We start from the raw sequence: 22,537 nt of genomic DNA on the forward strand, positions 1-22,537 counted from the left end.
TTATACTATGTTTACCAACAATTATACCACATTACCAATTATAATACACTCACCAATTATCATGAATAAAAATGACTAAATTTAGAGTGAAAAACACCAGATTGGATTTTATACTCTGAAGTGAAATGAGATCTTGAAATTGTAAGCCGCAGTTTCCTCCAAGAGTCTAGCATTCCTGATGCCCTGTAATTCCCGGATTAATATCCCCCTCGTGACTTTTTGATCACGACTGTTCCTCAAAGAGAACAAAGATTGTTGAGTTTGCTGGCTAATTTTTAGTTCTCATCCGTGGCTCTATTTTTATACATGGCTGTTTACATTTTCCTTTACTTCACAGCTACTTATCATGCTTGCAGTTTTCCAGTTAGGAATGGACTGTATGTATGTACGCCCTGCGTTTTATGGTATTAATTCTAATGGAAATTTCCAGTCTTGCAAATGTTCTCTTACATGGTGCAGAAGGTAAGCCAGCTCTGTAGTTTACCAGCCAGTTCAGGCTAGTTGCCCATCCTTTACAAACAAAAGGGCAAAATGGCAGAATAGTAAGCAGGCTTTGGATTAAAACAGACCCAGGTTTGAATCCTAGCATTGCCACCCGATGCCAGCTCTGTGACTTAAGGGAAATCACTTAACCTTTCTGACCCTCCATTTCCTCCCAAGTCAATTGGTGATCATGTCACCTACCTTGCAAGGTATTTTGGGGGGGGGTTGGTAGTAGAGTGTGGGCATTATTTGACACAACAGAAACTCTATAATGGTTGAAGAATCCTGGACTGAAATTCAGAGCTGGGTGATATGTGAGTCCATGACCTGCAACTCTCTCCAAAAGAGATGCAATTTATGGAACCTTTTTAAAAAATTAATGTAGCTGTACTTAGTAGCTGATTCTTTTTTTTTTTAATTGTTTTTTTTCAACGTTTTTTATTTATTTTTGGGACAGAGAGAGACAGACAGAGCATGAACGGGGGAGGGGCAGAGAGAGGGAGACACAGAATCGGAAACAGGCTCCAGGCTCCGAGCCATCAGCCCAGAGCCCGACGCGGGGCTCGAACTCACGGACCGCGAGATCGTGACCTGGCTGAAGTCGGACGCTTAACCGACTGCGCCACCCAGGCGCCCCAGTAGCTGATTCTTAATGTTAACATTGGGTGCTTTTGCCTCCAAAACTTTATTTTCCTTTAAATATGTAGGTGTGGTTTTTTTTGTTTTTTGTTTTTTTTTTAAAGTTTATGGCAAACCTATGTTTTCATTGTACTTTGCGGTACTTTTCTTGCTGGCTAAAAAATTCCAATTAGTTTAACATCCATGGTGAAATGATGTAATTTTACAATCTGTCCTAGAGACAACATTGTTCCAAGTGAGATGTAAGCTCCGTCCACTTGTGTACATGGCTGTCTGGTGGGTCCTACAAAGAAATGTCAGTTTTACTCATGTATTTGGGTTGGTTTGGCATTTCTATAAGATTTAAGATACTTTTCTTCTTACGGCTGGAATTCTCAGCATCTACTTCCACACCTTTTTCAATCTATTGACCAGTTTAAGGGTAGTCACAGAAATACAACTTAAAGACAAAGTGTTCATAAATCATTGATTTAACAGCCAGCAGAATACAGTAGAAATTGCCCTGAGCAAGGAGTTAGGAGACTTGAGTTCAAGTTCTGGCTCTGCCATTGATTTTATCAGATGACTTTAGGCAAGTCACTTAACTTTTCTCATTCATCCAATGAGATCAAATAATGAGACTGACTGCATTTTCTACCTCTAAAATTGGTTTCATCTACCTACAATTTTAATCAAAACACCTTTTGGGAGTCAAGCACCTGAGAGGTACAGAAATACTAATGTTTAAGGTAGTGCTTTGCAAACTCTGGCCCAGGGACCACCTAAAGATTACTTGAGGTGCCTGTTAAAAATATAGACTCCTGTCCTCTCCCTGGCTGAATCAGAACCTCCTACAATAAGGGCCAGGTTTCTATGTTCTGCACAAGCTCCTCAGTGATTGTAATGCACCCTGATGTTTGAGAACCACTGGCCTAAGAGAATGTGATCTGAGAGGGAAAGAGCTAGCATGTGGCTTCAATTGATCCGGCCTCTGGCAGATCCCTTCTAAACAGAATACCACCCAAAGTGGAGACTAGAAGAAAGCTGCTTACTTCAGCAGAGCAGTCAGCCCTGTGACTGTCTCCTGCTTGATGCTTTTTACTTGCTGTGTTCCATAACCAAACACAGGAGGTCTTCGTGTCGGCTCTTTGCTTTGACATCCAAGTTACTGACTACTGTAGTTAGGACAAGGCTTGAGAGGACTGCAGCTCCCTGCTCCCCGATGCTAAGGGGGCTGAGCTTGTGCCACCGGGTTCAAGGAATAAAGAGGAGTAAAACACAACCTCTTTACTCTCAATCCCCCCACCCCGATACTATAACTTGTCACCCTGTGTGAGTCCAATTGTCTGGCAGAGAAAACAGAAACTCTGAGCCACACTGTTCTCATCGCTCTGTGACCAGGTAGTGTACTAACCTAATGAATCCTCTTTTATGTAACAGAAATGACCAAAGCCCATTCCTTCTCTTTTCCTTTCTAAATGTTTTTGACAGGAACAAAGTACCAAGTAAGGACACATGCTAGAGATTTTTAAATTCGTACAAGTAAATTACAAAGAGAGGTGGTAATTATTTTTTCCAGAATTTCACAACAAAATTCCCCTACGGTGAAAAAATATGTATAATTTTAACAGGAAACTTAAGACAGTTTGTTGTAAGACTAACAGTTATGAGAATAATGCCATTATCTGTGCTCATTATAGAGAAACATAACAGCAACTTTAAAAGGCCAAAGTATACTCAGTGAAGAGGAATTTCTTTTTCAATGACCAGTATGCTGACATCAAACTTCTGGGTTTTATTCAACACTAGTGCCACGGGTTTCTCCTAACCCAGCCCAAACTCCTGCCAGACGTCCACGAAACTCACCAAAATCCAAAAAAAACAAGGAAAGAAAGAGAAACCTGACAAGAGCTACCATGCAAAAGAAGCAGAACGGAAGTTCAGGCGGCACAGGTGAGCAGGAGCAGAGGAATGCGGCAAAAGATGCTGCTGCGGGAGTCTACCTTGGCGAGGACCCTGCGATGCTGGATGACCAAGTACTCAGGTCACAGGTGTGTTCATGGACCCATAAGAACTGGGATCTTGACCCAAACTTTCAAGATCTTCTAAAAAGAAAATACTTCACCTGAATCGAAGTAATTCATAAGTCAACCACCAGAAGAGTTCCTTATTTGATGTAAGTTGTGCCTAAAACTTTGGCTGATACAAAGAAACCCGTCCACTAAGGCACCCTGAGGCAATCTGACAATGTGTTGGAGAGAACTTTGTTGTCAGTACCACATCATTATGAGAGTACAGAGAACGGATCACCCGCAGGGGACTGGCTTCTTTGGGCAAACAGTCAATAAGTTCACTGCACTGTTTGTCAAATCCCAACAAGCGAATCCCGTAGCCGTGTGGGGAAGAAATCATCCGCCCATCAGGGCTGAAGCAAAGTTCTTTGATATAACCCCTGCCTACGTTGGCTTCTTCAATGTAATGAGTTAGTCGTAGAGAACAGCGAGGGGAGACGGGTCGCACGGGAGCTCCTTCTTGGAATTCATAGACACAAGTCCACTGGGGGAGAGAAGAGAAACAAACCAAAGTTACAGAGCCCCAAATAATGCTAGATATTTCTTTTTGTAAAAAGCTTAAAAGACTGCCGAATTCACAAAATCTTTGCAAGAAATCATTCAGATGAGTGTAATGCTCTCCCAGTTAAAAAATGTGCAGGCCCCATTCCTTCTTATCGTCATAAGCGAAGTCATATGGCATGTTAAAGCCTGTTATTCCCTCAGGCTGCTGGGACTTCTGTGGTAATAATTCCCTTTTGTGAGAGTAACAACAATCTCTTGATATTTAAAAAATTACACAGTTTAGACACCTAAGCCCTAAAATATAAAATACATCTCGTCCTACACACTTCAAAGGCTCTTCTCCTTTCATTCAGTTGTGACTTCCTCAAAAGACTCCTGCTTTCCAGAGAGTCATGAGGTCCTAGAAGGTCTTTTCCCTTAGTCATCGGTTTAGTCCTTTCCCAGTTTCCCCTGGTTTTTAAAAAGAGCAAATTATAATAATTGACTTGGCAAAACCTTATATTTAGCTAGCTTGGCTACCTTAGTAGTCTCCTTCTAAGGTTTCCTATGTAAGAGGATCTGTGACGAGATGAAGGGGGGCAAGGATTCAGAAGCTGGGCACAATCTGAGCTGATACTGCTTTAAAGTATTTCCCAGTCTGCCACAGACACTGGAGAGGAGTGAGGGGTTCAAGGTACAAAGACACCATGAGCACACACGGCCGTGACTGTTCGCTCAGGCAGCCCCACTGGAAGGTGGCGTGCTGCTGCTCCTACCTCCTGGTCATCAGTGTTGCTTGAGCACCGAAGGAGTGTGGCCCAGCCTTTCGGGTGCAGCTGTAAGGATGTGATGCAGTTTCCACGGTCTCTCTCACCAGGAACTTCTGGGGTTAAGACTTCAAGACTATTTCGTGGTGAAACTCCTGATAAGAAAATTAGGATGTGAGATCTGTATTATCAAAGGACTGAGGCAGCCCATCAAAGCTTTGATTTCTGGCTGCCACCCCTGCCCCGGCCTTCACTCCTTTGTCAGTCCCTTGTGCTACCACATGTAAAAGAAAACAAAACAAAACTATGGTGCCTCTCAGTGTATGGGGAAAAGGTACGAGTAGAACTAAAGAATCCAAGTTCCCGCAGCAGGAATCAGTGACCTAAGACTAAGGCCTTAAAGCTGACTAGAGGTCCTTTTGATTAGAATCTACATCTCAGAAAACTCTTTAAGAATCAAAGTTATGTCGGGGCGCCTGGGTGGCTCAGTCGGTTGAGCATCCGACTTCGGCTCAGGCCATGATCTCACGGTTTCTGAGTTCAAGCCCTGCGTCGGGCCCTGTGCTGACAGCTCAGAGCCTGGAGCCTGCTTCGGATTCTGTGTCTCCCTCTCTCTGCCCTTCCCCCACTCACACTCTGTCTCTCTCAAAGGTGAATAAACGTTAAAAGAGATAAAAAAAAGAAATGTCATATGAAAGGAATCTGGAAAAGTAAAAGGTAATTCTCATCCTCAGAGGAAGTGCTCTCTAGTCCAGAGAAGGAAATAATTGGAAGCTATGAAGGCTGCCTTTAATATAAATAAAAGGCTATTATGTGTGCAAGGAGCAGGACTTCCGGTCCCCAAGGACAATACTCTAAACGACAAACAGACCTATAATTTTGGAGATGAGGAAGGATATTTCACATACAAGGGGCAGGGAGACCTCGCAGTCATACATATGCCCCGCACTCTGTTATGGCCCCTCACGTCCTTCTGCCCAGCGCCCAATAAAAGTGGTGCAGTCAGTCATTACTAACGGGAGTTCTGTCCTCTCCCTCAGGTATGTGGAGAACCACTTTCATACACATTATAAAGAAAGGAGTTTAGAAATTTAATATCAAGAGAAATATTTCCACACTTCTCTACCTGTGGAAGGAGTTGCTTCGAGGATTATGAGCTCCCTCTGTCAGACCCTTTGTAAATTGTTTTTCAAATGCGTTAATCTTCTTTAAAAGATTCCCTTTAGATTACTACAGCATTGATGGAAACCTGTGAAGCTCTAAATTACATTGTTACAACCAAACTATACCCAAATAATGATTTCACATGTGACTGAACTTTAGTAACCATTCTAGAGAAAAATAGCTATTCAAGAATCAATTTTGAAAATCTAACAAATGCAGAAAAGAAACCCATCTAAATAGGTAAGTAGTGGTTTTTGAGCTGTGCTCTTTGGAGGTTCCTCCAGAGCTGGCAAAAGGAGGGAACCACGTGGGGAAGGGGTAGGGAAGACTGGTCAAGGACCTCCTTAATTTCACCAGAGTGTCTGCACTTTGTGCTACAATCTACAGCAGATTTCACGTCAAAAATAGAGTTCTAGAGGTGCCTGGCTGGCTCAGTTGGTTACCATCTGACTCTTGATCTCGGGCTCCTGAGTTCAAGCCCCACGCTGGGTACAGAGATCACTTTAAAAAAAGAAAAGTTCTAATCCTGAAATGAGTTCGAGGGCCTCCGTTCCATATAGCTACTGTGTCTTGCCAAAGTATGGTGCTAACATATCCTGACGCCCTGAAGACGCAGGATTGCCAACATTCAGAGCACCCTTATGTATGAGCCCCATCTTCTTCTCTGTACTGTGTCTAGGCTCTCTGTACACCGTCTCTCCTCCAGTTGCCAACTTTATATCGTGAAACTGCTGTGTGGTTTGGTTTTTGGGGTTACCACTTCAACAAACAACCATGCTAACTATTCTCAAGTTTCTTTTTCTCATGGATGGTTTAATCAATAAAGATTTTTCTCAACGATTATTAAGAGCCTTAGCTTGTTTTCCATAGCCACAGTAGAAGAACAGGTAGAACTGATACAGTAAGTTTCAAATCAAAGGAAAAATATTTCACATCTGGGCATAAATCTCTAAATTTAACAGGAATTTTTAACCTTAAACATCACAGTCTTGAATATCTGGAGAAAAGTAGATAGGCTCTAGGTTTAGGAAGGGCTCTCAAACCATTCTACAAACAAGTAGTCATGCAAAATAATCAAGTATGCAATTATCAAGCATTACCGGGGAGGCTGCCCAGGGAAAACACAAAATAGAGGTCTAATGGATAGTCCCTCCCCTAAAGGTCTAGAAAGAAGCCATGCTCTTCTCCAAAAGGTGACCCAAAATTACAAAAACAAAACCCCCACCTCACATTTGGCCGTCGGTCCACAAGGAGGAGGACAAACAAAATGCGCTGTAACAGCTTAGATGTGAACTGGGATGGAGAGGCAGGTGAAGTCTGCATAGGTAGTAGAAAGCACTTCCCATAGGGGGTGGAAAGAATAGGCTATATAGCTAGTTCTGCCAGAGCGGTGGGAGAAAACTGGCAAAAGCAGAGTGGGGACAGATTGTATCCCACAATCCCTCTAAGGCTATCAGGTGCTGCTCAGATAAAGAAATGGCAGAGCAAAAAGCCTACTGGGCTGGAACCAAGCAATTTTCACAAGCACCTGACAAGTCACTACTTCATATTTCTACAGGACCATAACATGCATAATCTCATTTAATTGCCATAAAAACTTTGATTGCAATCTACATGTCCTACCTACTTTTTCTCCCATTTAGACCAAACTAAGTCCAGTAAATAAAACCAAAGCTCAAATTCCAACAAAGATTTAAGCCCAAGATACTCAACCCTAGAGACTCTGGTTAGACTTTTGAAAATGACTGAGGGACAGAGAATAACCTCTTCTTTATTGGCTTTTGTTTGTATGGATTAAAACTAAACTAAAGAAAGCTATTTGGTAGAATCTGTTGTAAGATTATAAAATCCAACTGTTAACCTACCTTCTCTTTGTGAGGCTCGTGACATGTGTTTCTCAGAAGATGAATTAGAATCACTATGATGACAAGGTGAACCAGAAACTCTAGGACCAGATGAACCTGAAGTGGTCAGATCTTGAAAATACAAAAAGCTGACAATAAACTTAGCAAAACTTAATGTCTCTTAACTTTTTAATCATTTAGTTGAAGCATACTGTTAAAGTCCATCTGAAACCTGGCAAGTACATGCCCACTTACAGCTGGCCTATAAGACTGAGGTAGGAAGGGCAGCTCTTTGAAGTGTTCTAAGGCCTGGCCCCTTTCTAAAATCTCTTCTACCGGGGCAGCTGGGGGGCTCAAGTCAGTCGAGCATCCAACTCTTGATTTCAGCTCAGGTCATATTTCACAAACTGTGAGCATGGAACCTGCTTGGGATTCTCTCCCTTGTTCTGACCCTCCCCTGCTCATGCACGCTTTCTCTCTCAAAATAAATAAACATTAAAAAATAAAATCTCAGGGGCACCTGGGTGGCTCAGTTGGTTAAGTGTCCGACTTTGGCTCAGGTCATGATCTCACGGCTTGAGTTCGATCCCTGCATCAGGTTCTGTGCTGACAGCTTGGAGCCTGGAGCTGCTTCGGATCCTCTGTCCCTCTCTCTCTGCCCCTACTCTGCTCGCTTGCTCTCAAAAATAAAAACATTAGAAAATAATAAAAAATAAAATCTCTTCTACCAATGACTTAAGTGGAATAAAAACGACACACCAAACAAACATAGGAGCATCTTTGGGTTGCCCATCATTTCTGTAGTAAAATAGAACAAGAAAATTCAATAAACACGAGAACGGAGGAGTTCAACCTGTTTATTTAATCTTAGAATAGAGTCCAAACGCCAAGTCCATTACTGAGGACATTAAATGATCCTTCTTAAGCATGCCAAAAAATTCGAAAATCATTCTGGAAATTATGTGAATACTATCTCTGAAATGCAATACAAACTCTATACTGGAATCTGTAGAAAAATCATCAGATGGTTGGGTTTGATGTATTCCTCCAAATAGCAATCTATTTAATCACACTCTTCTAGTGGCCCCACACTTTCATGAAGACTTCTTAATCTAATTCCCTTTGAGGTTATTATCAGAATTAACCTTAGAAGACAAAACATTCTTGGTTTTTGAATTAAAAAAAATACCAACTAGACCTTCTAAAATCACTACTTCTCACTAAGCTGATTACTAATGTTTAACCTAAAAATAAATTTCTGAATGTAAAAGGACTCACATATTTAGGAAATGCCTTGCTTTGCAAATACGTTGGTAAAACTTAAATTTCTACTTTTAGCAGTAAATTGGGCAAATGCAGTATAATGAGGCCTGCATTATCCCAAAGGAGTCTTCAAAAGTGGCCCTATATAGACAAGAGAAAGAGTCCAACCATCTGAAGCCAATTTTAAATAGCAATTTATAAATAAACATTATGTGTTCCAAATGCTTACGTCTGGGTAAACACAAAATTATGTTCCTGGAACAGCCCTCTTCTTCCCAAAGGTGATGAAATATAGTGTCTATCATATAAAATGTAGATGAATTATGGTGCATAAGTTTTTCTGAGCCCCAATTTCACTGAAGTCTAATGGAATCAGCAACAGGAAAAACAGGGCTTTAGCAAGAGGGTACTTAGGGGCTGTGAAATAGGATGGCACCAGCTACCTGGGTATGGACATCTTATAGTCTAGGATATAATAGAGACTTAAAGTTCTATATTGAATATGTCTTTTTCTTAAGGTTTATTTATTTTTGAGAAAGACAGAGTGCAAGCATGGGAGAAGTAGAGAGAGAAGGAGACTCAGGATCCGAAGCAAGCTCCAGGCTCTAAGCTGTCAGCACAGAGCCTGATACAGGGCTGGAACCCATGAACCACGAGACCATGACCTGAGCCAAAGTCAGATGCTTACCCAACTGAGCCACCCAGGTGCTCCATATATTGAATATATCTTAAAAGCTCTGCTGGGTTCCAGAAGGACTTAAAAAGATTGATACTACCGTGGGCTACCACTAATTTTTGAGGTAGTGATGATTTAGAAATTGATGAAAGATTTCTGGATAGCATAGCTAAAAGAAAGCATTTTTAGAGTTAGCAGTTCTTTGCCCTAGATCATTTGTGATACAGAAGCACTGATTTATGCTATGTCAGAGATTTATATAGGTTATACTTCCTTGGGAAAAAAGCTCTCACTGGGCTTTCCAAAAAATATCTTCTAATTTTCTTCCCTTTCTCCTGCTATCATTCTCAGAATGGAAACATATGCCATCCCTTTGTGTGAGATTCTTTGGAAAACTTTCTTTGATCAAAAAAGAAAAGCTTACCTGAACTTGATGTAGTTCTTCTTGCTCTCAAAATAGGATAGCTGCCTACTTCTAAAGACTTGGTTAAGTCAAGATCATGCAAAATCAAGAGATATCCAGAGGACGTTGAGATCAACATTTTCGAACAATCTGGTGTTAATCTCATTCTCATGAGAAAACGTGTGTGAAAGAATTTCTTATGTGGACACCCATCTTCTGTACACCTACAGAAGAAATCAAACCAACAAAACCTAGAATTATCATAAATATAAGGATTTGGTTGATAGTCATAATTCTGAACGTCAAACTAGAATTTACAATTTGTACTTAGCTTTACGGACATTAACGATTAACAAATTTGGTTGTTTTGCTCATCATTCCTTCTTTCATCTCCAACTTTCCATTTTATTCTTTCTTTCTGAAGTGTGTGTGTGTGTGTGTGTGTGTGTATGTATATATATATTTTTTTTAATTTTAATTTTTTCTGAGAGAGTGAGTGAGCAGAGAAGGGGAGAGGGGGAGGGGGAGAGAGAATCTTAAGCAGGTTCCACACCTAGCATGGAGCCTGATGTGGGAGTCAAGCTCACGACTGTGAGATCATGACCTGAGCTGAAATCAAGAGTTGGACACTTAACTGAGCCACCCAGGCAACCCCTGAAGTATATATTTTTAGGTAAGACTTTGTTGAGGTAAACTCTCTCTTTATGTTGTTCTGAAAATCTGTATTTCCCTCTTTTTTGGAGGGTGGGAAGGAGTGGAAGAGACAGGCAGAGGGAGAGAGAGAATCTCAAGCAGGTTCCATGCTCAGTACAGAGTCTGACACAGGGCTTGATCCCACAACCCTGGGATTGTGACCTGAGCCAAAATCAAGAGCTGGACACTCAACCGAACTGAACCACCCAGGCACCCCTACTCTTCTTTTATGATTAAAGATTTAGCTGAGTACACAACTTCAATTATGTACTCAGTTATGTACTTCAATTCTTTCTGACTACTGGGGATAATATTCCACTGAATTCCAGCTTCCTAACCCTAACCCTGTTGTTATTTGTAGGTGCTATTAGTCAATTGTTTATTTGGATCATTTTTCCCCCTTTGGGCTAACCTTCTCTTTGTCTTTGGAGTACTGCAGCTTCACTCTGATATGTCTAAATTTGGATTTCTACTTTATTGCGATTCATTTGACCTTCTAAATTGTAAGATTAATATCCATATATTCTGGGAAATTATCCATTATTATTCCAGTATTGCCTCTTACCTATTTTCTCTATTCTTTTGGGGCTCCAAATAGATGTTTGAAACATTCACATTGGACTCTCCTGGTCTCATAACTGCTCTTTCATGTATTCTATCTCATTTCTGTTGCATTCTGGATAATTTTTCAGTATCTATCTTCCAATCTGTTTTTTAAAATTGTGTCTAATCTGTGACCTGACCCATCCTGGTTTTTAAAAGGTTTTTCAATTACCGGGGCGCCTGGGTGGGTTAGTCAGTTAAGTGTCTGACTTCAGCTCAGGTCATGATCTCACGGTTCTTAAGTTGAAGCCCCCCTTGGGCTCTCTGCTGTCGGCACAGGGCCCGCTTTGGATCCTGTCTCCCTCTCTCTCTCTCTGCCCCTCCCCTGCTTGAGCACTTGGCTCTTTCTCTCAAAAATAAACAAACATTAAAAATTTTTTTCTTAATTACTAAAAACTACATGCTTAAAATTTTTTTAAATGTTTGTTGTAATGATTAGGAACACTACTGATTTTTACATTTTGATCTTAAGTCTTGCAATCTTGGTTGGTTAACTCTTACTAATTCTGATAATTTGTCAGAATTTCTAAGGTTTTCTATATAGACCAGGGGTCAGAAAACTGGTCTATGGGCCAAGTCTGGATTATTGCTTGTTTTTGTATAGAAAGTTTGTTGGAACACAGCAATATTCATTTATGTATTGTCTATGGCTGCTCAGAAACCACATAGCACACAAAGCCTAAAATATTTATTGCACAATCCTTTACAGAAAGCTTACCAACCCTTCATAAGACAAATATCATCTGTGAATGCTGTTTTTTCATTTGTTCCTTTCCAATCCTTATATATTTATTATACTGCACCAAGTAGGACTCTGCCTACAACCACCCCAAAACAATGGTAAACAATAGCAGTTAACAGCAGGCATGTTCTTCTTTAAAGCAAGCTCTACATTCAATGTCAGGCTTGAACTCTTGACCCCAAGATCAAGAGTTGCATGCTATACCGACTAAGCCAGCCAGGTTCCCCTACAGAGAAAACCTCTACAAGTTTCACCATTTAAAAATGTCAGGTAGGTTTTAGTGTATACTTTTGAAGAGTTTCTTACTATTTCTAGTTAACAGCTTTATTAAGATATAATTTACATGTCATAAAATTCACTCATTTTAAGCTTACAATTAAGTGATTTTTTAGTGGAGTTGTGCAATCATCAAAACGATCCAATTTTAGAACATTTTCTTCATTCTAAAAACCCTACCCTGGCCATTAGCAGTCACTTCCTATTCCTACTCCAAGTTGCAGGGAACCACTAGCCTACTTCTGTCTCTGTAGATCTGCTAATTGTGGACATTTAATAGTAATAGAATGATATAATAAGTTGTCTTTTGGTTTGGCTTTTTTTACTTAGCATAATTTTTTTGAGGTTCATCCATGATGTAGCACATCAGTACTCTGTTCCTTTTCATTACTAAATAGTATTCTACTATATAGATATACTACATTTTGTTTACTCACTTACCAGTTGATAGATATTTGTATTTGTTCCATATGGGGGATATTATGAATAATACTGTTATAAGCATTCATGGACAAATCTTTGTGCAGTGATATGTGTTCATTTCCCTTGGGTACATACTTAGGAGTGCAATGGCTGGTCAGATGATAACTCTATGTTTAACATTTTAAGAAACTACCAAACTGCTTTATAAAGTGGTTGAACCATTTTACATCCCTACCAGCAATCTACGAGGATCCAGTTTCTCCACATTCTTACCAATACTTGTTATTGTCTTTTTCAATTAAAGCCATCTTAGTAAGGATGTGAAATGATTTCTCATTTTGGTTGACTTGCATTTTCCTTACGACTAATGATGCTGAACATCTTTTCACATACTTATTAATCATCTGTATATCTTCCTTGGTGAAATGTCTATGTAGATATTTTGCCCATTTTTAAATTGGGTTATTGTGTACACAGAAGTCACAAGAGTTTTTTATATATTCTGGGCACACATCCTTTATCAGATATATATTCTCTCCCATACTATAGTCTTTCTTTTCACTTTCTTAATGGTGTCATTTGATACACAAAAGTTTTTAATTTTAATGAAGTCCATTTTATCAATTTGTTAAATCACTCATACTTTGGTTTGCAAGAAGATTTGCTCCCAAGTTTTCTCCTCTGAGATATATGATTGTAGCTCTTACATTCAGGTTGAAATCCATTTTGAATTGCTTTTTTTTAATGTAAGATAAGGGTCTAAATTCATCTCTTTGCATCTGGATATCCAGTTGCACAGACATCATTTTTTGAAAAGTCTATCCTTTCCTGAACCACTGAATTACCTTGATACCTTTGTTGAAAATCAGCTCATCATAAATGCAATGGTTTATTTCTGGATTCTCAATTCTGTTCCTCATTTACATGCCTGTCCCGTGCCAGTAAACACCTTGTCTTGATTACTATGGCTTTGTAGTAAGTTCTGAAATTGAGAAATGTGAGAGTCTTCCAATTTTGTTCTTTTCAAGGTTGTTTTGGCTATTCTGGGTCATTTGTATTTCCATATAAATTTTAGAATCAGTTTGACAATCTGTCCAAAAAAGGCAGCTGGAATCTTGATAGGGATTGCATTGAATATGATGTATTACATTAATTGATTTTTGGATATTAAACCAACCCTGTTTTCCTGGGATAAATTCTACTCAGTTGTGACATATAATCCTTTATACATGATACTATGTTTGATTTGCTAATATTTTGTTGAGGATTTTTCTATTTTCTTCTTTTTGTTTTTGAGGAATATTGGTCTGTAGTTTATCATTCTCGTGATGTTTGTGTGGTTTGGTATCAGAGTAATACCAGCCTCATAAAATGAGTTGGGAAGTATTCTCTCCTCCTCTATTTTCTGCAAGTTTGTGAAAGACTGGTATTATTTATTCTATAAATGTTTGGTAAAATTCACCAGTGGAGACTTTTGGGACTGGGCTTTCCATTGTGGAAAGATTTTTAAATTACCACTTCAATTTTTAGCTTGCTTTAGGTCTGTAGGTCTATAGATTTTTCTATTTGTTCTTGAGTGAATTTAAATAATTTGGGACTCTCTAGGTGTTTAAGTTGTCTAATTTGTTGCCATAAAGTTGTTCATTGTATCACTTTATAATCCTTTCAATCTCTGTAAAACTGGTAATAATGGGGGCTCTTGGGTGGCTCAGCTGATTAAGCGTCAGACTTTGGCTTAGGTCACAGTCTCACGGCTTGTGAGTTCAAGCCCCACTTTAGGCTCTGTGCTGACAGCTCAGAGCCTGGAGCCTGCTTCAGATTCTGTGTCTCCTTCTCTCTCTGCCCCTCCCCTGCTCGCTCACTCTTGCTCTCACTCTCTCTCTCTCTCTCTCTCAAAAATAAACGTTAAAAAAAATTATTTTTTAAAGACTGGTAATAATGTCCCCTCTTTGTTTTTAATTATGAACGAATGTTGAATTTGATTCCTTGATGAAAACAATCATATGGACTTTTGGTTTAACCTGTTAATGTGATAAATTAATAGAATTTTAATATAACTTCTATTGATAGATTTAAGATTGTAAGTAATCTACACCCAATGTGGGGCTCGAACTCATGACCCCAAGATCAAGAGTCACATGCTCTATTAAGTCAGCCAGGCGCCCTGGATATATCTTTTGATGCCTTGAATAAACCAAACTTGGCCATGATATTTTGATTAATAACTGACAGGATTCAGTTTCCTTTTGTTTAGAATATTTGCATCTACATTCACATTGCAGACTGACCTTTCAATTTTTTTCTTCTAATATTATCTTTGTTGGGTTTAGGTATTAAGGTCACTCTAACTTCATACATGAGGTAAGAAGGAGAATTCCCCCTTTTTCTGGAATTTGAACAACTTAATAAAATTGAAGTGTTCTGTTTCCTATATAATCTGGTAGAAGTCACCTGTAAAACTGACAGGCCTGCTGTTTTATTAGATAAATTTTAATTGATACTTTCTATTTCTTTAATGGCTATAGCAGAGGCAATATTCAGAATATTTAAATAACCAGCAATGCAAAAAACTAGCCAGTCAGAATTGATGTGATTGGCAGTGTTGGAACTGGGTCTGGGAATTACTTTACTGTAATATCCTAAAACTCCCATCAGCAAAGGGTACCTCTCAGCAGTCTGTAAACCAGGGTTTGACTCTTGGCTCATATTTTACTGTCTTAATGACAGTCATGTGGGCAAGTTACCCAACGTCTCTGACTTTGTGGTTTCCTTAGCTTTAAAATGGGATAGTAATAGTTATCTAACTCATGAGGCTGTTCTCTCATGAGAATTAAATGAGATGCTGAACCCCCACCCCAAAGGGGGAGAGGTGTTTTAAGGGGGACTTTAGCTACTAGATCATAGAGAGATCTTGAGGGAAGTGTCCCCAAAAGGGCCTGGGTAACCAGAAGGTGACAGGATTTGACCTGGGGATGATTCAGGATAGTGGCTATTTATCATTTAATACAGAAGAAGTTTAATATTTTAACAACTACTTCAGATAAGTCAGTACATATTGGTTAAATAATCAGTCCAGGTGATAGGTCTATTTCAGGTTTTCTATTTCTCTTGATCAGTTTTGCTAAGGATTTTGAGTAAACTGTCTACTTCATTGAAGTTTTCAAGTATACTGGCATAAAGGTGAACTTATTATCTTATTGTATACTTTTTATTGTCTCCTTTTTTTATGGTTAAGATTATCTTTTGTCTGATTTCTCTTAACGAATCTTACCAGATAATTGCAATTTCAATTGGCTTTTTCAAAACACAGGCTTTAATTTCTTTTATCATTTCCATAATCTACTTTAATTGGGTTTACTCTTTTTAATCTTTTCCCAGTTGTTTTTTTAATTTTTTTTAATGTTTATTTATTTTTGAGACAGAGCATGAACGGGGTAGGGTCAGAGACAGAGGGAGACACAGAATCCAAAGCAGGCTCCAGGCTCTGAGCTGTCAGCACAGAGCCCGACGCGGGTCTCGAACTCACAAACCGTGAGATCATGACCTGAGCCGAAGTCAGAGGCTCAACCAACTGAGCCACCCAGGTGCCCTTCAGTTTTTTTGATAAAATGCTTAGTTCACTAATTTTTAGTTTACTGATTTCACTAATAATTTCTTCTTCAATCCATGAATTATTTAGGAAATGAGTTTATAAACCCAAATATGGGAATTTATAGTTACCTCTGTTAATTAAACTATACTGAGGTCAGGGAAAATCATTTGTGTGATAACAAATCTCTGATACTGGTTGAAACTTACTTTGTAGTCCGGTACATGCTCTCCTTTTGTACATATTCTGAGTTTGCTTCAGAGGATGTATTCACTATGTGTTGGGAGAATTCTAAATATGTCTAATAAATCAAGTTTATTAACAGTAAAATCTCCTATGGTCTTTTTAACTTTTTGGCCTATTTTATCTATTAGTAAATGAGAGAATGGCTTAATATTTTCCACTGATACAGAAAATTTTTTTTTTATAATCTGTCCATTTTTGCTTTTTATGGTTTGAAGCTATGTTTATTAGATACATATAAGAATTTTATACTCCAGTGAAATAAACCTTTTAATTAATATAGTACCTTTTTTATCACTAATTATGCTTTATGCCCTAAACTCTCTTTTGTCTGCTATCAATGGAGATGTAACTGTTTTTCTTTGATTTGAATTTGCCTGTTATTTTTTCCCTATCCTTTTACTTTCAGATTTTTTCATTGGTATGTTTTAGGTGTGTCCCTTACAAAGAACATATAGTTTGGTTTTCTTTTTTTAATCCAATCTAACCCCATCTGTCTTTTATTTTTCCAACGTTTTTTTTTTTTTTTTTTTTTTTTTTTATTTTTGGGACAGAGAGAGACAGAGCATGAACGGGGGAGGGACAGAGAGAGAGGGAGACACAGAATCGGAAACAGGCTCCAGGCTCCGAGCCATCAGCCCAGAGCCTGACGCGGGGCTCGAACTCACGGACCGCGAGATCGTGACCTGGCTGAAGTCGGACGCTTAACCGACTGCGCCACCCAGGCGCCCCCCCATCTGTCTTTTAAATGGCTACTTTAGTCCATATATATTTATTGCAATCATTGATATTTGGATTATCTGCCTACCATATTTTTGTGCTTCCTGATTTACCTGTATTTTTTTAATGATTTCCCCTCCCTTCTCTGCCTCTATTGGATTGATCATGTTTTAATAGCTTTTGTCCACTAATTTAGAAGTTACCATTCATATTCCTATCCAAGTTTTATTTCTAAATTTAAAAAATAAATTTTAACAGTTATGTGTGTCTGAAAGATAATCTATATATCCTTTGCTGAAACAGTATGCATAGTTACAAATCTTTAAAAATATCCCATCTTGGGGCCCCTGGGTGGCTCAGTCAGTTATGCGTCCGACTTCAACTTAGGTCATGACCTTGCTGTTTCTGAGTTGGAGTCCCATGTCGGGCTCTGTGTTGACAGCTCAGAGCCGGGAGCCTGTTTCAGATTCTGTGTCTCCCTCTCTCTCTGCCCCTCCCCTTCTTGTGCACTCTCGCTCGCTCTCTCTCAAAAATAAACGTTAAAAAAAATATATCCCCTGTCTTTTTACATATGACCTCCGAAAAGAATATTTCAGAAATAGTCCTGTATATCACTGTATTGTCATTTCACCACAGCTAGCAACAGGTATATTTAAAAAAAACTTTTTTAACGTTTATTTTTTGAGAGAGAGAGACAGAGCATGAGCAGGGGAGGAGCAGAAAGAGAGGGAGACACAGAATCAGAAGCAGGCTCCAGGCTCCGAGCTGTCAGCACAGAGCTGGATGTGGGGCCTGAATTCATGAACTGTGAGATCATGACTCAAGCCGAAGTCGGGCGCTTAACCAAATGAGCCACCCAGGTGCGCCAGCAATAGGTATATTCTAATCATTTCTCAAATTTCAACTCTTTAAATGGTCAATTTCTCTAGAAGGAGACATTGAAGTATTTCACAACAGAGGCATTACTGACACTATAGATTATTAGTTGACTGTGTAAACTGTCCCATGCAGGATGTTTAGAAACTCAGATCCCTGCTGATTAAACGCCAGTAGAAATCCTCTCTTCTCCCATATTAACAACTAAAACTGCATGATACATTTACTTCCAAACATCCCCCTATGGATTGGTACCACTCCAAATGAGAAAGTACTCTTTAATGCATGAAAAACAAGTATAAAAGTTACAAAATAAATAGATTTAGAATCAAAGGACCAAAGAATGAAAAACATTTCTGTTCCATAGAGAAAATAATATTTTTCCTTAAAGTCCTTAAATTTAGGAAACTCAACTTGTAAACCAGTTTTCATCATTAACTATACTACTTGGTCTCCTTTCCATATAATTTTCTCCAAATTTTTTACTTGCAATATATGACTAAGTGCAAGTAACAAAAGATGGAATCATTTTTTGATTGTTTTTCCGAAAGGCAGGTTCTTCCTCCTTAAAGATACAGAAAAGCTAAGACAAATCTCTGAATTTAGTTACCATCTTAAACAAATTTTTTGTTCACAATCCTAACATGGTCTCCCATTCACAAACCTGTTGGTGTCCCAAATAATGACATTTCCATCAAATCCTGATGTTACTAAGAGTCTTGTATTAGTATCATATTCGATGTTCTTCACCCAGCTAGTGTGACCATGTAAAGTGCATACTTTGGTGTTCAATTTTCTCAGATCCCACAGTGCTATTGTAGTGTCATCAGAGCAGGTAGCAAACAGCCGGTTATCAAGAAATCTACAAAGCAGAAAAGAAAAACTGGTTTATTTAATCTCTTGTTAAAGAAAATTTGAGAAACAGTCTCTATATTACCTAATCAAGAAAACAAACAAAAAAGGACTACAAACTTACTGTATAAACCCAGTGATTCTGATATACAATAAACAGTAAGTACAATTCATATAATCACAAGGAAAGATACTATGACTTAATGAGGACCACAATGCAACTTTATCCATTTGCTTTGTATTATTGATTTTTATTTGGAAATGGAAATAGGGGTGGGTGTTTGGAGAACAGTGCTAAAGAGCAAGAACTTTAGAATCTGTATAATAGGAAACACAAATGGTGAGAGACAATAGGAGACAGAGATTTTAAAGACTTGATTGCAGAGTGAGATACGTTAAGCTGTAAAGGTTCGTAACTGTAACAAATATTTACTCTGCTACAAGTAATGTCTTCCTGTTTAGAAGACATTTACATACAAAAATTTCTGTTAAAATGCCATGTTTTTAATCTATTAATTCAAAGAAAGGCATTCCCCAAATAATCATACTTAGCAACATTAGAACCAGTTAAGATTACAGGGTAGATAATTAAAATACAAAGTGCCAGGTACATAACAAGCACTTACAAATATTTATTATTAGTGATTGAGATAGGAGTTCACTTTCAAGTTCATAATTCAAACTTTTTATTATTTTACACTGATTTCTCAATCCTTAGAATATATTTTATACAAATACTTAAAAAATAACAAATCTACCAATCACCCTTGAATTTCTGCCTAATTCAACATTAGGATGCTCTAGCTATGCTGTTACATAAAATTTCCTAATGTCTTACAGAAATATGAAATGAATTCTGGAGCTTCTTTCAAGATAAAATTATACATAATTATTTTTTATCAGAAATCAACCCCAGTAACCACAAATATCATAACGACCTTCCTAAAATTTAACATGGTTTTAAAATTCCAGAATTTTGTACAAACTGTGTCTACTACTTGAAACCACCTTCCTCCTACCCCTTGACCTGGCTAACGCTTGCTTTCTTTTTATTATTCGGCTAATTCCTCCAGGAAGACTTATCTCACTATCCAGCCTGGGGTAGATTCACCAATCTTCTAATCTCCCAAAGTACTCTATGAGTCTATCATAACATTTAATATTACAGTGTAAGGAATAATTTCATAAGGCTATAAATTCCTTGAAGGCAGGGGAACTGTCTGCACAGTTCATTGTTAGATCTGCAGTACCTAACACACAAAGTGCCAGGTACATAACAAGCACTTACAAATATTTATTATTAGTGATTGAGATAGGAGTTCACTGCCTAGTGGAGAAGAAATTATAAATAATTATACAAAATAATTGTGTGGAATAAGCCAAGAAAAGGGTAGTTAGGAAAGACCTCCTGGTAGTGTCATTTGAACCAACTTTAAAAGATGAGCAGGCAGGGGCACCTGGGTGGCTCAGTCTGTTAAGTGGCTGACTCTTGATTTTGGCTCAGATCAGATCTTATGGTTCCTACAATCAAGCCCCACACTGGATTCCCCCCCCCCCTTTCTGCCTCTCCCTCATTCATGTTCTCTCTCTCAAAGATAAAATAAATAAATAAATAACATGAGCAGACACTCCCTAAGTGGCCAAAGGGGTAAGCAAAAGTAAAGAGGCATGTGGAGGGATGGTATACTCTGAGAGGCAATGGCAGTTAGAGTGTTGTGTGCGGCAAAGTAGATATAAATAAAGAATATATCATGGATTTATTCTATAGCGATTCCCAATATTTTTATATTATAAATATATGCCTGTTGGAAATCTTTTTAAATGGAAAAAATCCACCATAAAAATAACTACAGTTATTGATATGTAGCCTAATTCTTATATTGCAAGCCTAATATCATAATTATTTTGCCATGTTATTAAAGATTGACAAAATCTTTTTTTTTTAATGTTTATGTATTTTGAGAGAGAGAGAGAGAGAGAGAGAGAGCAAGCAGGGGAGGGGCAGAGAGAGGGAGAGAGAGAATTTTAAGCAGGCTCCACGCTGTCAGCACAGAGCCCAACATGGGGCCCAATCCCACAAACCACGAAATCATGACTTGAGCCGAAATCAAGAGTCTGACACTCAACCAACTGAGCCACCCAGGCAGCCCAACAAAATCATTCTTAATGGCTGAATAGATTCACTGTATGAATGAACCATAATATTTTTTTATAAATGATACATCATCCTTGGTTTTATTTATTTTTAAATATTTATTTATTTTGAGAGAGTGAAAGGGTGAGCAGCAGAGGGGGAGACAGAGAGAGAGAATCCCAAAGCAGGCTCTGCACTGTTATTGCAGAGACCACTGTGGGGCTCAATCTCATGAACCGTGAGATCATGACCTAAGCTGAACCGATAGACCCACCAGCCCCCCCTCCCCCCACCGTTTTCTTTCTTAAAAACTAATAGGGGCACCTGGGTGGCTCATCGGTTAAGCGTCCCACTTTGGCTCAGGTGATGATCTTGCAGTTCGTAGTTCAAGCCCCACATCAGGCTCTGTGCTGACAGCTCAGAGCCTGGAGCCTGCTTCTGAATCTTACTCTCTCTGCCCCTCCCCGACTTGTGCTCTTTCTCCCTCTCTCAAAAAAATAAACCTTAAAAAATTTTTTTTAAAACAAGCAACTGTTGAATGTTTACATTGCTTCCAGTTTTTTCCATCTGTTCAGTGATGAACATCCCAACAGCTGAATATTAATCACATCCTTAGTTATTTTTCTAAGTACATTCCCAGAAGTTTTATTGTTAAATAAAAAAGGATTTTAAAAAATATAAGGCTTTTTTGATACACACAGCCAAACTGTCCTCTGTAGTTCCACCAGCAGTCAGGGGTATCCATTTCTCTAATATTTTAATTCTCTTAAATGCCAGTAAAAAAAAAAATCTAAATTGAAACTTTTATTTTTAGTAAAGTAGAACATTTTTCATACTAATTGGAAGATTATATTTCTCTTGTGAATTGCTATTCATGTTCCTTGCTGATTTTCCTATTGCTGTATTATTTTTATTACCAAGTTATAAATTCTCTATAGTAACGATAATATAGCTCAGTTTTTCAAAGATAGTATGTTGAATATTTTTTGCACATATACTTCTTTGAATTTTATAGCATTTTATTTTATTTTTTTAAGTAGGCTCTATGCCCAACATGACCCTGAGATCAAGAGTTGCACAGTCTACCAACTGAGTCAGCCAGGTGCCCCGCCACATATGCATCTGTCCTTCTATGTGGTTTATATATTTTCTTATTATATCAAAATTTTAGTGATTATATAATCAAGTTCATTTTTCTCCTATGGTTTTATCTTCACTGATTAGGCTTTTTAAGATAAAAATATTTTAATGACTTCCTGACAGGAATTATATGATTGAAAAACATACACAATGACAAAAGGCTAATGGAGAATCAAACTTTTAAAATAAATTGATCATCAACATAGAGCATCTTCATACATTTAAAAAATTTACAGGATGGGGCACCTGGCTGGCTAAGTTGGTTGAAGCATCTGACTCTTGCTTTCAGCTGGGGTCATGATCTCACAATTCATGGGTTTGAGCCCCACATCGATCTCTGCACTAACAGTGAGGGGCCTGCTTTGAGATTCTCTCTCTCCTCCTCTCTGTGCCTCTCCCCCACTTGCACTCTATTTCTCTCTCAAAATAAATAAATAAAAACTTAAAAAAATAAATAAGAAATTTAGGGGAAA

General features: G+C 38.4%; 1 protein-coding gene across 2 annotated transcripts in view; it reads right to left on the reverse strand.

Moving 5' to 3' along the window:
- Positions 1–1,189: 1,189 nt before the first annotated feature.
- The window catches only part of DCAF10 (DDB1 and CUL4 associated factor 10), a 41,520-nt gene continuing 20,172 nt past the window's right edge, over positions 1,190–22,537 (reverse strand). The window contains exons 3-7 of one of the 2 annotated variants that reach the window (XM_058694871.1): positions 18,603–18,800; positions 9,795–9,997; positions 7,453–7,563; positions 4,433–4,578; positions 1,190–3,657 (exon numbers count right to left, since the gene is read on the reverse strand). In XM_058694871.1, the coding sequence (XP_058550854.1) occupies positions 3,289–3,657; positions 4,433–4,578; positions 7,453–7,563; positions 9,795–9,997; positions 18,603–18,800 (1,027 nt within the window). In that variant the 3' untranslated portion in view covers positions 1,190–3,288. The remainder of the gene's footprint in view (positions 3,658–4,432; positions 4,579–7,452; positions 7,564–9,794; positions 9,998–18,602; positions 18,801–22,537) is intronic. The other variant, XM_058694872.1, reaches the window with a different exon arrangement.

Source organism: Neofelis nebulosa, chromosome 12 (assembly GCF_028018385.1).
Source record: "Neofelis nebulosa isolate mNeoNeb1 chromosome 12, mNeoNeb1.pri, whole genome shotgun sequence".
NCBI lineage: Eukaryota > Metazoa > Chordata > Mammalia > Carnivora > Felidae > Neofelis > Neofelis nebulosa.